At 41.8% G+C, this 14,040-nt stretch overlaps 1 protein-coding gene across 2 annotated transcripts in view; it reads left to right on the top strand.

Annotated features, from left to right (window-relative positions):
* The window catches only part of Sp1 (Sp1 transcription factor), a 24,811-nt gene extending 15,546 nt beyond the window's left edge, over window positions 1-9,265 (top strand). The window contains exons 4-6 of one of the 2 annotated variants that reach the window (XM_021216214.2): window positions 282-450; window positions 3,004-3,203; window positions 3,578-9,265. In XM_021216214.2, coding sequence (XP_021071873.1) covers window positions 282-450; window positions 3,004-3,203; window positions 3,578-3,891 — 683 coding nt within the window. In that variant the 3' untranslated portion in view covers window positions 3,892-9,265. The remainder of the gene's footprint in view (window positions 1-281; window positions 451-3,003; window positions 3,204-3,577) is intronic. The other variant, XM_029548031.1, reaches the window with a different exon arrangement.
* Window positions 9,266-14,040: the final 4,775 nt, after the last annotated feature.

Consider the following 14,040-nt stretch of genomic DNA (forward strand, 5'->3'; position numbering starts at 1 on the left):
AAAAAAAAAAAAAAGTTTGAAAAGAAAAAGGATGGTGCTATGAGTGCAGTGATGTATCAGTGAGATTTTTTTATTTTTGATTATTTGAGACTTTTTTTTTTTATTGTGTGTGTGTGTGTGTGTGTGTGTGTGTGTGTGTGTGTAACCCTGCCTCTCTCCCTAGAGTCCCTCTGTAGATCAGCTCGGCCTCAAATTCACAAGAGGTCCACCTGGTTCTGTTGTGAGATTTCTGTAGCTATTTTGTCCTGCCCCTTCACCTTCTCCTTTTCTTTTTATTTCAGGTGATCATGGAGCTCAACTTGGTCTTCATGGATCTGGTGGTGATGGGATACATGATGAGACAGCAGGTGGAGAAGAAGGAGAGAATAGTCCTGATCCCCAACCCCAAGCTGGTCGCAGGACTCGTCGGGAAGCATGTACATGCCCCTATTGCAAAGACAGTGAGGGAAGGTGAGTTCGTCTTCTTGATTATAGAATTTTTCTTTTATTTTCTTTTTTCTTTTTTTATAGAAATATGAGGGAAAATAATAGGAGAGGACTGGAGAGATGGTTCATTGGTTAAGAGCACTGACTGTTCTTCCAGAGGTCCCGAGTTAATTCCCAGCAACCACATGGTAGCTCACAACCACCTGTAATGGTGTCCCAAGTCTTCTTCTGGTGTGTCTGAAGAGAGTGACAGTTGTAGTCACACATGTCTGTAATCCCATATTGTGTGACAGACTTTTCCTGGGGAGGTACATGTGTCTATTTAACCCCACATAGGGAGAATATAAATAAAGTGAGGGTTTTTGAGATAAAGTTGAGAACATGACCATGACTGTTCTAATCTTTTGACTCCTTATTCTCTAGCTTGTTCTGTTTTTAACTGTGTCTAGCTTATTATAACTCTCTTCAACCTGTCTCTGTGGGGGAGGGGAAACCTCTCCCTCTAAAACTGCCTCTGAGTTCCACTAACTTGAACAGAACTGACTAGACCTCAAGAGCTATGTTTGCCTCGGTCTCTAGGGTTAAAGGCGTGTCTATACCCCAGCCTGTATCCCCGTGGGGAGGGCGTGGGGAGTTCTAGGGTCACACAGACCAGGAGATCCTTGGATATGATCTCCTGCCAGACTGGCCATGTTCTGAATTATAATTCTTGTATAAGCTGCTTATTTTAGTTTACATGGAATCAGATGCTACATCTCCTATCTTGGCCTTGAGTTTTTGGTTCTTGTGCTTCTGTCTCCCAAGTAGCAGAGATTACAAGGAGGAGCCTCCATGCTTTTCTTTCACCCTTCATATGTAGGCCTGGAGGAGTGGCTCATTTTGTTTATTTTAGTTTTTCTTTTCTTTCTTTCTTTTTTTTTTGTTAAAGATTTATTTATTTATTATGTGTAAGTACACTGTAGCTGTCTTCAGACACTCCAGAAGAGGGTGTCGGATCTTGTTACGGATGGATCTTGTTACAGATGGTTATGAGCCATCCCAGGTTTAGAGCCAGCCTGGTCTACACAAGGAGTTCATGGTAACTTGGGCTATACAATGAGGCCTTATTGGAAAAGAAAGTAAATAAACTCACAAACTTGAGGTGAACTCCATGGTAGAACATTTACCTAGCAATCACAGTCAATGAGAAGTCAGAAACAAGAGCTGCATAATATGACCTACTCAAATGTACTATATTACCCCTTTACAACATTTCTGATCCCACATTCCTCAAGTTCCAAGACAGCCAAGGTTACACAAAGAAACACTTGTCTCCAAAATAAATAAATAAGCCAAAAAAATTTTTTTATTTGTGTATTTGTTTGCAGCTAATAGGACAGAGAAGACTTTAGAGTCTTTGAATCTGGTGGTGTGGGTCACTTGGTTGTGGTTGCTTGAAATCAAATTCCAGTCCTCTAGAAGAGCAAAAGCACTCTTATTTTCTTCTTCTTCTTCTTCTTCTTCTTCTTCTTCTTCTTCTTCTTCTTCTTCTTCTTCTTCTTCTTCTTCTTCTTCTTCTTCTTCTTCTTCTTCTTCTTCTTCTTCTTCTTCTTCTTCTTCTTCTTCTTCTTCTTCTTCTTCTTCTTCTTCTCTTCCTCCTCCTCCTCCTCCTCCTCCCCCTCCCCCTCCTCCCCATCACCACCACCACTTCCTGGCACAAAAACACTCTTAACTACTGAGCCATCTCTCTAGCTCCCAATAAAAATAAAAGTTGAAAAAATAGAAGCTAGGTGAGGTAGCACCTGCCTGTAATCCCAGCACTCGGGAGGCAGAAGCATGCGGATATCTGAGTTTGAGGCCAGCCTGATCTACAGAGTGAGTTTCAGGACAGCCAGAAACTCATTTCAACTACACATTGAAACTCTGTCCCCAAATACAAACAAAACAACAAAAACAACAGGGGCTGGAACAGTGGCTCAGCACCTAAAAGCATTGATTGTTCTTCCAGAGGACTGGTTTAGATTCCTAGTACCCTATGTGGTGGTTCACAACCATATGTAACTTCAGTTCCAGGAGACCTATCATTCTTCTGTAAACTCAGTAGGCACCAGGTGTGCTGTGGTGCACATATGTGTGTGCAGGCAAAATACTCATAAATAAATCTAAAAAACGTTTTTGATACACACACACACACACACACACACACACACAACAGAGAGACAGATACAGGGCTTCTCTGTGTGACAGGCCTATGCTGCCCTGAAACTTGATCTGTAGACCAGGCTTCTCTTGAATTCACGAAGATCCACTTGTGTCTTTCTTCAGCGTGGCAAATAAAAAGTAAGTTCTAGTGACAGGAATAATGGCACACATCTCTGTAATTCTACTTAGTTTTATTCAAGCAGAGGGAGGTGGATCTCTGAGGTCAGCCTGGTCTACTTAGTGAGTTCCAGGACGGCCAGAGCTACATACATTCTTTCTCAAAAACAAACAAACAAAAGAATGGGTTAAGTAATTGCTTCTGACAACTACTATTCTAATTTCTTGGTTCCCTAATTTCTGCTCCAGAGTAATAAATCATTATATTCTCATTTTTAGAGGTTCTGGAGACCCTGGCAAAAAGAAACAGCACATTTGTCATATCCAAGGATGCGGCAAAGTGTATGGGAAGACCTCACATCTCCGAGCACACTTGCGCTGGCATACAGGGGAGAGGCCATTCATGTGTAATTGGTCATATTGTGGGAAGCGCTTTACACGTTCGGACGAGCTTCAGAGACATAAACGTACACATACAGGTGAGTAAGACCCAAGGGAAAAGGGAAAGTAGTAGACAAGAAAAGAAATGAGCTCTTAAGCACTCACCTCTCTTGTTCTCATCTTTAACGCTCCCCCTCCTTTCCCCCCTTTCTCCACTTGGCATGGCAGGCCTCTCTCTTTCTACCTTCTCTCTTTCTCTCTGCCTTTCTACAATAAAGCTCTAAAACCATAAAAAGGAAAGAGAAAAGAAATGATATGCCTATGAAGTAAACTGAAATTCCTAAACAATGTATATGTGAAACTGAGTGTGTCTCCGAGTACTTGAATTAGTCCAGAAGGACACTCATCAACCCCAACTTTGTTTTGACTGCTTTTTGGTTAATTTATCTTTTTTTTTTTTTTTTTAATCTAGGAGAGAAGAAATTTGCCTGCCCTGAGTGCCCTAAGCGTTTCATGAGGAGCGATCACCTGTCGAAGCATATCAAGACCCACCAGAACAAGAAGGGAGGCCCAGGTGTAGCCCTGAGTGTGGGCACATTGCCCCTGGACAGTGGGGCGGGTTCAGAAGGCAGCGGCACTGCCACTCCTTCAGCCCTTATTACCACCAATATGGTAGCCATGGAGGCCATCTGTCCAGAGGGTATTGCCCGTCTTGCCAACAGTGGCATCAATGTCATGCAGGTGACAGAGCTGCAGTCCATTAATATCAGTGGCAATGGTTTCTAAGATTAGACACCCAGGGCCAGAGACATATGGGCCAATACCCACCAAGCCCGGGATGCAAGGTAGCATGGGTCCAAGAGACATCTGGAAGAGAGAGCCATGAGGCATTAATGTGCTTGGTGGTAGGAAGAATTGGGAGATGGTACAAAAGAAGAGATGGGATTGTGGCACCCATCTATGTCACTGGTGACTCCTTGAAAATGGAAAATATTAGTGAAAATTCTGTTGGTGCCACCCTTTGATCAGCATTTATCTCATCCCAGGTTCTTCTTACACTTCTTACCCCAGCCTCCTCTTCCTGTTTTCCCTCTTAGCTCTCCCATGATGGATCCCCCCCCCCTTTCCTAAAGCCATCATGCCTTGATAAATATATATGATCATTGAAATACTTTTTAACAAAAACAGATTCTATATTATATATATATATATTAAAAAATATATAGAGATGCTTTCACAGGGGCTGGCTGGGAGGAGGAAAAAGACCATTCTGTGACCAAAATACCTTGGTCTTTTTTTCTTTTCTTTTCTCTCTCTCTCTCTCTTTTTTTTTTTTTTTTTTAATTGCCTTATTTCTCAATGGCTGAGCCTTATCATGACACATCAAGCTTTCCTGTAAATGTTGTCCTGGTATCCCACCAGAGTAAGCATTCATAGTTTCTGCTTTTAGTTCATATATACATATATAATGTGTCTTCTTTCTTAATTTTGTTATTTTATTTGGGATCAGCTCCTTGCACTCCTTTCCTGACTTAATCCTTTTTGTCTCCCTTTCCTCACACGATCACTTCCTGTGTTGTTTTTGACAGTGATTCCTGGATTAGGCACTTCTGTTAACATTTTAAACACCTTAGTTCCAGCAACAGAGTGGAAAAGCCTTGACGTGTAGTCTGATGCTTAAAGTAGCTATGGAGGGAATGTTCAAAATACTACTGACGCAAGCACCTTCTTAGTGCTGGAGAGTCAAAACCATCTCCCTTTTTTAGCTGTTCTAAACATCAGAAATCAGAAGTCTTTCTGTGGAATTTTACAAGAGGCCCTTTGAAGGAGATATGCTTTCAAAATGGTCAAATAGTAGGCAGCAGCTTTCAGTATGAAAAAGATGTTCTCAGAAAAGGAAATAACTTATAGTCTTGGGTTCAGAAGTTAGTGGAATTATTCGGATTTCAGTATCGTCTTCCAAATACCTATAAGCCTCAATGTATGGGCTTCTGAGTTCACACTCTGAAAGGAAGTACACTTCCTCTTTTGAACATTTCTGTAGTTCCTTCCTATTAATGTTTTAATATTAAGGAGCATCAGCCAGTGAACCTGTTTGGACTTTCCATCCTGTAGAGTGCAAAACTTGTGCCAGTGGCAAAAGTGGTTCTTTAAAAAAAAAAAAAAAAAAAAAAGTCCCCCTTAACTCTTCCTTAGATATACTTGGGTGGTTCCTAAGGGAAGGGGAAGCACACAATCATGGGAACGATAGCCCAGAACAAAAACAAATCTTGTCTTACCACTGTGGATTATAGGAGAAACTGGAGAAATTATCCTGCTTTCTCTATGGCCTGATTCCAGAAGAGACTGATCCAAAAATTTTATCGGCAGGGAAACTCAGTGCATTTGACACTGAGACTTAAATGCAACCAGAATTGTCCTCAAGGCCCAGCCATTAAAGCATTGTCTCTCTTGACCTTCTGCTACCTTGTCAGAGAGCTTTTCACTGTGAGGAAGTATGGAAGTGGTTGAGTGTATGTGTGAAATCTATTAGGTTGGGGATAGGTTTTCTGTTAGCCAATATTTAAAGAGACCTGCAATAAAAAATTACCCTGATCTGATAGAGAAACTAAATTGTTTTTGTATGACTGTGTGTGAATGTATTTGTGCCTGTATATATCTACATGCAGATGAGAACTTATATTTGAAGTTGTTGGAAAATAAATTCAGATCGAAACGCCTTTCAGGTCCAGTATCTAGAAATTGGTCATAAAACTTGGGTATGTTCCTAATAAGGTCAGTTCTCTGCTTATGCTAAATCGGTTAACAGTTATGGGGTGGGGGGATATCCTAGTGCACTTTCTAAAGAAGAAACTATTTTTGTGTTTGAAAATGAAATCAACATCCAAATCTATAGTGGATTCCTTATTCTAACTTCTCTATCTTGGCTACAAATAGATTATAGTGTTATTATACATTTTATGTAAATTCCATCTAAACTAGGTTCTTGATAAGTTTATGGTATTGTTAGCTTGAAATACTAACATTAGTTTATTCCATTTGGTCCTTTCTGTGCAGACTTAATACTGTTATCAAGACTCAGGAAATATTTCAAGGGACTGTCCCCAAATCACATGTTATTAATGTTGAAGTAAAAGTTACCTGTCCTCAGCCACCATCACACCTTTTATTCCTAAAGAAAAACAGAACTCAAACCGTGTTATTTTACATTTATAATCATGTACTTTGGCATCTCTGGAGGAAGAGGGCAGGATAACTCAGTGGAGTGTGCAGTATTTTGCTAGAAAATTTCAAGAAATAGAATCTTGTTCAGTATGAGGTGATTAGATATAAGCTGGCTTAGTAATGCTGAGGACTATAAGCCTTTAGATAAATTATCTGATGGTGTTTTCTCTCTTGGGTGAAAAGCTGATGATTTACCCTCAGCGTCTGCTACATTAACACATTACCATGAATTAATTTACATCAGATTCTTTCTGCTTTTTAAATTTCCTTCTCTGGTGTCTTATTGACCATAAAATGGAATCAGTTTCTGCTCTTGTCTCCCTGTCTGTGAGCCACTCAGTCTTTTCCACAGTTAAGAGACTACATTCCTCTAGTCAGGGTCTCTTAACTTTTCCCCAAACTTTTGGCCATCAGAATTTAGCACAGTTGGCATGCGTATTGATTCTGAAATTCTTTTCATTACATTTCTGTTGTTTGGTTTGGGGTTTTTTGTTTGTTTGTTTTGTCTCATTGAGACAGGGTTTTACTCTGTAGCCCAGACTAGCCTGGAATTCACTGTTAACTCAGACTGGCCTGGAACTTTGAATAATGTTTTCCCTTCTAAGTGTTGGGGTTACATGTATATGTCACTATGTCCAGCCTTCATGATTTTTTACTTAATTTTTTAAAAAATGACTGCACCTTGCAAAGTGGTGGGTGACCACCAATATAGTAATCTTGTTTTTTGTTTTGAAATAGGTCTTTCTAGATACCCTTGGCTGATCTGAATTTATATGTAGTCCAGGCTACAGAGATCTGTCCACCTTGGCCTTTCAAGTGTTGGGGGTTACAGATGTGTGCCACCACTCCCAGCAGAAATTGTAATCTTAAAGCATTCATTTCCTTGTCCTAGGCTGCCCATTTGTACTCATCTACAAACTCTTTGTGTCATCTTTTTCCTAGAAAGGACCAACCCACCATCTTCCTTCAGGGACTTCTAACAGGCACTCTTGGGGGTGCTGTTCAAAACGCAATATAATGGTTCTTTCTCATCCTGGTCTCAGAATAAATAGACCCTTTAATTACAGAAAAGACTGAAGTATGGGATGAAGGTGTTATAATTTGGGGAGGGTGGGAGACTAAAGCTGTAAATTACTATGGCTGATTTATTTCTACTATATACATATATTTTTTGCTTTTGTATATCCTATATAGAAAACTAAGCATTGTATTTTTTTAACAAATCTGAGAAAGCACTATGAACTGCAGGTGTTTGACTTTCAGAATATATTTTGTATTGTTGATACTTCACATTATGTGAATACTGGAAGCTGCAGATCTTTGTAGGCCGCAATAAAATTGGACACTTTTTGAGGGGTTCTTTTGGAGGTGCTAATCAGGCCTCTGTTATGCTTTGAAGGAGCCCTGGTGCTACATGATTAAAGTTTTCATTCAATTTTAAGTGCCCTAATGTCTTTTTGAACCTTGGGATCAGATGAGAAGTGATTTAGAGATCAGGTACCCAGGGAGTGAGGATAGTGTGCCTGCCTCAGCTGAAGGCCTCTTTCATGGTTTTACTTTCCATAGACAAAGTTGGGTAGCCTCTTGGGGTTGAAAGCAGAAATGTTGGAAATCTCAGAGTTTCGTCTTCTCTTAGAAGAGTCAGTAACTTACAAGGATAAAGGTAGCAGCAGTTGCCTTGGGAGAGGAGGGTATGGCACTTCTCCAACCCGGAAAACATTGCTTTGAAAGCTGCTGATAAAACATGGGCAGGTTCTTTGGTTTAGGAGACTGCCTCTCGGCTCTGTTCTGAGGTACAGATCTCCTCCAGGGGGATGAGTAGACCAGCTTTGAGGTCGAGCTGTTTCTTTCCTTTGTCTGCCTTCCTTAAATACCATCCCCCAGAAAAGACATGAAGCAGCCTTTACGTCCCTACTCCCTCTTCCAGACTTGGCTCATGTGTTGTAGGTTGAAGACTGGGAAGAGAGAAGAGGGGCAACCTTTGACTCCGTTCCTTCCCTAAGTCATCTCTGTTCAAACTTCCACGCACAGAGAAGGATTTCTCCACAGCACTCATTTGAGAGGGAAGCTGCTGCTGCTGTTTTTTTTCCCCAATTTGCCCCTTCTTTATCAAACAGCCCAACCTTCCTTGTCTTGGCTAAGAAAGTACAGGGATTCATCTGACTTTCAGCTCCTCTAAGTCTCAGCTTGTGACAGGTTAGGCTGGGGCTACAGATAGCGAAGACTTGAGGTACATCTGCGTGGTTGTGTGCTTTCCTATATCTTGCCTTCAGGAATCACACTGTGCCTTCTCCACTAGGAATTGATTCTATCTACACAGCTTTTCCAGTAACTGCTCTTGAAAATTGTGGATAATGGCAGTTCTTCATATTTCTGATGACTCTTTTCTCCCAGTAACATCCTAATATCCCTTACCTAGCTAAAGACTAGGAACAAAGTCAGAATATGTTGATAATGATCTGAGGAAGCCAAAGGCAGCTGCCCTAGGGCCTGCTTCCCTCTCCCAAGTCTGTCATCTCTGGGCAGAGGAGTAGTGCTCCAATCTGGTGCCTAAAAACCAGTTTATCTTTCTTAATACTGGCAATAACCAGTCTCTGTACCACTGTTGCCTTTAAACCTTTTAATCTCACGGTGTTTGTTGTGGGTTCCAATCCAGTGATCACCAAGGCTGTGAGGGTAAATACTTCTAAACAGTCACTCACCTTGTTCTCTGCCCTCACTCTTGAGTATGTATGATGTTAATCTCTTGTCTTCCTGTTCCTTTTGTATCTTCCTCGTCTCTCTCCCCCTAAATTTGTCCCTGGGTGTTTTGGGGATCTCAGTATCTCTTTCTCTATATCTCTATCTCAATCTCTCTGCCTTTTGTACAAAGATTAGTTTCAATGTAGTCTGTAGCTCCTTTGTAAACCAATTAAAATTTTTTTAATAAATCATGTCTCTGGTGTATTGAGAGTGTTGGGAATGGGGTATATGTGGTAACTTCCTATTTTGAATCCAACAAATGTTGTAGCTATCTATACTATATTGTGTTCCCATACATTTTAATTAATGCATTTTACTCTACACTTTAAGCTTAGACGAGGATTCACAAACAGAACAGTGTACTTTGACTACACAGAAATGTGAGGGACTTCAGGTTTGGTAGTTCATGCCTGTGATCCCAGCACTGGGAAGACTGAGTAGGTTGAATTAGTGTGAATTTGAGAGGCCAGATTGGTGTATATAGGAAGTTCTAGGCCAGTTTAGAATATGTCTCAAAAAGCAGGAAAGAAGGTGGCCACAGAGTGCCGAGTTTCAGAGCTCAACTATAAAGTACTTCTGGTTTTGGGTTTTTTGTTTTTTGTTTTTTTTTTCTTGAGACAGGGTTTCTCTGTGTAGCCCTGGCTGTCCTGGAACTCACTTTGTAGACCAGGCTTGAACTCAGAAATCCGCCTGCCTCTGCCTCCCAAGTGCTAGGATTAAAGACATGCACCACCACTTCCTGGCTATGAAGTACTTCAGTATTGTGTGCATGATGCCCTGAGTGTAATTCTAAACACTTTAAAAAGATGATTGTGAAGAGAAAACAAGAATAGTTGGCTGCCCCAACTTCAGTAATTTTTTTCTGCATTTGCTGAGCACATGTGCAGGTCAGAGGGCAGCTTGCAGCGAGCCTTCCACCTCGTGAATGCAGAGCTTACTAGGTGGTGAGGCTTGGATCCAGAGGCTTTTAGCACTGAGCCATGTTTCCATCACCGCCACCACTGCCCCTTTCTTTATTACTTTTTTTTTTTTTTTTTTGAGACGGGGTAGGTCCACGTAGTTTTGGCTGTCCTAGAACTCAGTATACAGGGGACCAGAAGGGACAAGATTCACCTGCCTTCTGCTGGCCTCTAAGTGCTGGGATTTAAGGTTTTTATTTCATAGGTACAGGTGTTTTGTCTGCATGTGTGACTGTGCACAATGTGTGTAAAGTGCTCATGGAGGCCAGAAGGTATCAGATTCCCTAAAACTGGAGTTAAGACATGATTGTAAGCTGCCATGTGGGTGCTGGGAATCAAACCTGGGTCCTCTAGACCAGTATTCAGTGCTCTAACCACAGAGTCATTCCTCCTCCTGTTCCACCTATCACCACACCCTGAGAAGTTTTTGTTTTTGTTTTTTATCAGTCTCTAGCAGAGGACGGGCTTCCAACACCTTATAGCTGAGGATCTTGAACTTGTAGTTTTGCTCCCACTTCCTTAGTGCTAAGTTGACAAACACTGTACCCAAGACATTGTGCATGTTAGGAAAGCACACTACCTACTGAACTATGTCTCTAGCCGCCTTTTAAGTGAGCTACATATATTGGAATGCTATCTTTTAGGGGGAAAAGATAGTTTTTGATTTGTAGAAAAGTTACAAAGAGTTTCTATATAACACCCTCCCCACCCCCTGCTTTTGTGGTGGTTGTTGATATATGGTCTATAGAGCCCAGGTTGGCCTTGAACTGAAGGAGATCCTCTTGCCTCAGAACCCCAAGTGTTCTCATTAGTGTTCTCATTACAGGCCTGTCTTGAACAACTCTGCATGTGAATGCAGGTGTGTATGCATGTGTCACAGTGCACATGGACGAGGACTTTGGGTATTGGATTGATTGTCTTCCACCTTGTTCTGAGACACACAAACATGGTGGCACACACCTTTATAAAATTTTTTATTTTTTTGGTTTTCTGAGAGAGTGTTTCTCTGTGTAGCCCCTGGCTGTCTTGGAACTCACTCTGTAGACCAGGCTGGCCTCCAACTCAGAAATCTGCCTGCCTTGGCTTCCCAAGTGCTGGGATTAAAGGCGTGCGCCACCACTTCCCGGTTTGGCGCACACCTTTAATCCCAGCACTTTGGAAGGAGAATTAGGCCTACCTAGGTGTCTGAGGCCTACCTGGTCTAAATTGGTTCAAAGGTTCCACAAAGAAACTCTGTCTTGAAAATCCTAAATAAAGAACAAACAAAATAGAAGCCAGGTGGTGGCAGCCCCAAAACATTTTTAATCCTACCATTGTGGAGGCAGAGGCAGGCGGATCTCCAGTGTACTGAGAAATTTTAACTCTGCTACTCATGCTATTGTGGTGAGTGCTTTACTGACAGCCATCTCTTAGATGTGTGTTTTTATTTGAGACAGGGTCTCCCTGTGTAACCCTGCTAGGCCTGGAATTCTATGTAGACCAGGCTGGCTTCAACTCTCATAGACCTGCCTGTCTCTGCCTGTGCCTCTCCAGTGCTGGGATTAAAGGTGAGTGGTGCTACCATGCCCAGCCAGATGTGTATTTTAACAGCCTGAAAATGAGCTCAGTGGCATTTATGTACTCATTCAATAAATGTTTTTCAACTCTTTGCTATTTATTTGGTACTAAAGCTCAGCAAATGCTGAGACAGCCCCCACTGTGGCCTCTGTAGTTGGCCTGTGATACTGATGCCACCAGCTGCTCTTTCTTTATTCTGATCTCATTTTCAGCAGCCAACTTGCCTTGTAGTTCATGGAGAAAATGAAAGCTGGAATTTATCCAGACTGTCCCTCAGCTCCTGAAAACAACATTTCCCCACCAGTCTGCCCCATCCCTCTTCCTAGGAAGGAAACACTGTTCTTCCTTTTGAAGGCCGCCCATTTTCTCTCACTCGACTTCGCTTTGTTCTTTTGTTTTGATGTGATTTTTTTTTTCCTTTCATCTTCAGCCTGCCTTTGGTTCCCTCCTTAGCTTATGAGCATGTTCCCAGTCTCCCTCTCCCCCCAGCCGCATTCTGAAAAACTGCTTCCTTTTCAGGTTGCTAATCTTAACTATTGTCCTCCCCAAAGTTAGTGGGAGCAGTTATGCCCATTTTTATTCACCCCTCAGACCACTTTATCACTAATTCTTTAAAAAATTTTCAGAATACTGTCAGCCACCTGGTTGCAGACCAACAATTTCTTCATGTCACAGTGTGCTCCTGATTGATTTCTTCATCTTTAAGCTTTCTTGTGGCAGAATGTGATGGTGATGTGGATGTGGACCAATGAGGGGGCTGGCTCAGTTAACCAGTGAGATGGCAGAAGGGTAAAGGCCCTTGGCATGTGCTGATCCTGACAACTTGAGTTCAACCCCTGGGATCCATGTAGTTGGAGGAGAGGACAGACTCCTTGAAGTTGCTTTGAAGTTGCTCTCTGACCTTTACAAATGCAATACATAAATAAACTGCAATTTCTTTTTTCAAAAAACAAAGATCGAGCTGGAGAGATGGCTCAGCCTTCAAGAGCACTGGCTGTTCTTCCAGAGGTCCTGAGTTCAATTCCCAGCACTCAACGATCTGTAATGGGATCCAATTCCCTCCTCTGGTGTGTATGAAGATTGCTACAATATATTCATATACCTAAATCTTAAAAAAAAAAAAAAAATAGCCAAAGTTTGAAGGGGGTAGGAGGATAGGAGGAGGCAAAGGTGGACATGCCCACCTTTAATCTCAGCGCTCTGAAAACAAAGGCAGGTGGGTATTTGTGAGTTCAAGGCCAGCCAGGGCTACACAGTGAGACCTTCCTCACTTCAAACAAAACTGAAAGCTGGGCATACATCTTTAGTTCCAGCACTCAAGAGTCCGACAGATCTGAGTTTGAGATCAACTGGTCCACAAAATGAGTCCCAGGACAATCATATCTGTTCTGAGAAATGTCTCAGAAAAAAAAAAAAAAAGACAACAAAACTGAAAGAAAAGAATGCTTGCTGTTCTTCCAGAAGACCCATGTATGACAGCTCACAACTACCTGTAATGCCAGCTCCAGAAGATCTGATGTCCTCTTCTGGCCTCTGAAGACACTACTTCAGTGCACAAACATAGGTGGGCACACATAAAAACATAATTAAAATAAAAGTTATGACATCCAAGGCTACATAATAAATGAAAATAAAAGGTAAAATCTTAAAAGCAGGATATACTAAACCATCTGGCGAGATAGCTCAGCAGGTAAAGGTGCTTGCCCCTAAGCCTGACAGCCTGAGTTTGAGCCCTGGCACCATCTCCTGAGGGTTGGCCTCTGACTTTCACATGTGTGCTGGAGCATGCACATGTATGTACACACATCACCACAACATTCAAATAGGTATAAAGAATAAATATAACCCACGTGTGGTGGCTTAGATCTATAACCTCAACACTCAGGAGGCAGAGGCAAGTGGACCTCTGTGAGAGAACAACCCAGTTTACAAAGTGGCACTCTGAGCCAGGCAGTGGTGGCTCACACCTTTAATCCCAGCACTTGGGAGGCAGAGGCAGGTGGATTATTTCTGGAAAAACCAAAAAAAAAAAAAAAAAAAGTTTGGCACTCTGTCTCAGAATACATGTATATGTGTGTAGTGTGTGTGTGTGCACGTGTGCATGCATATGTGTATATCTGGTGGTGAAAAATTAAACCAGCCAACACTGGCAAAACAGAATGTGACACTAAATCACTTATATCTTCTCCAGCCCTTCTAGGCTCCTTCAGAGAGACATTACATCCTCTGACACTTAAGCATTGGTGTTCCATCTAAGGCCCTTTCTTCCTTCCTTCCTTCCTTCCTTCCTTCCTTCCTTCCTTCCTTCCTTCCTTCCTTCCTTCCTTTCTTTTCCTTCCTCCTTCTTTCCTTCTTTTCTTTCTTTCTTTTCTTTTTTTTGGTTTTTCAAGACAGGGTTTCTCTGTGTAGCCCTGGCTGTCCTGGAACTCACTCTGTAGACCAGGCTGGCCTC

Source organism: Mus pahari, chromosome 17, assembly GCF_900095145.1.
Source record: "Mus pahari chromosome 17, PAHARI_EIJ_v1.1, whole genome shotgun sequence".
Lineage (NCBI taxonomy): Eukaryota > Metazoa > Chordata > Mammalia > Rodentia > Muridae > Mus > Mus pahari.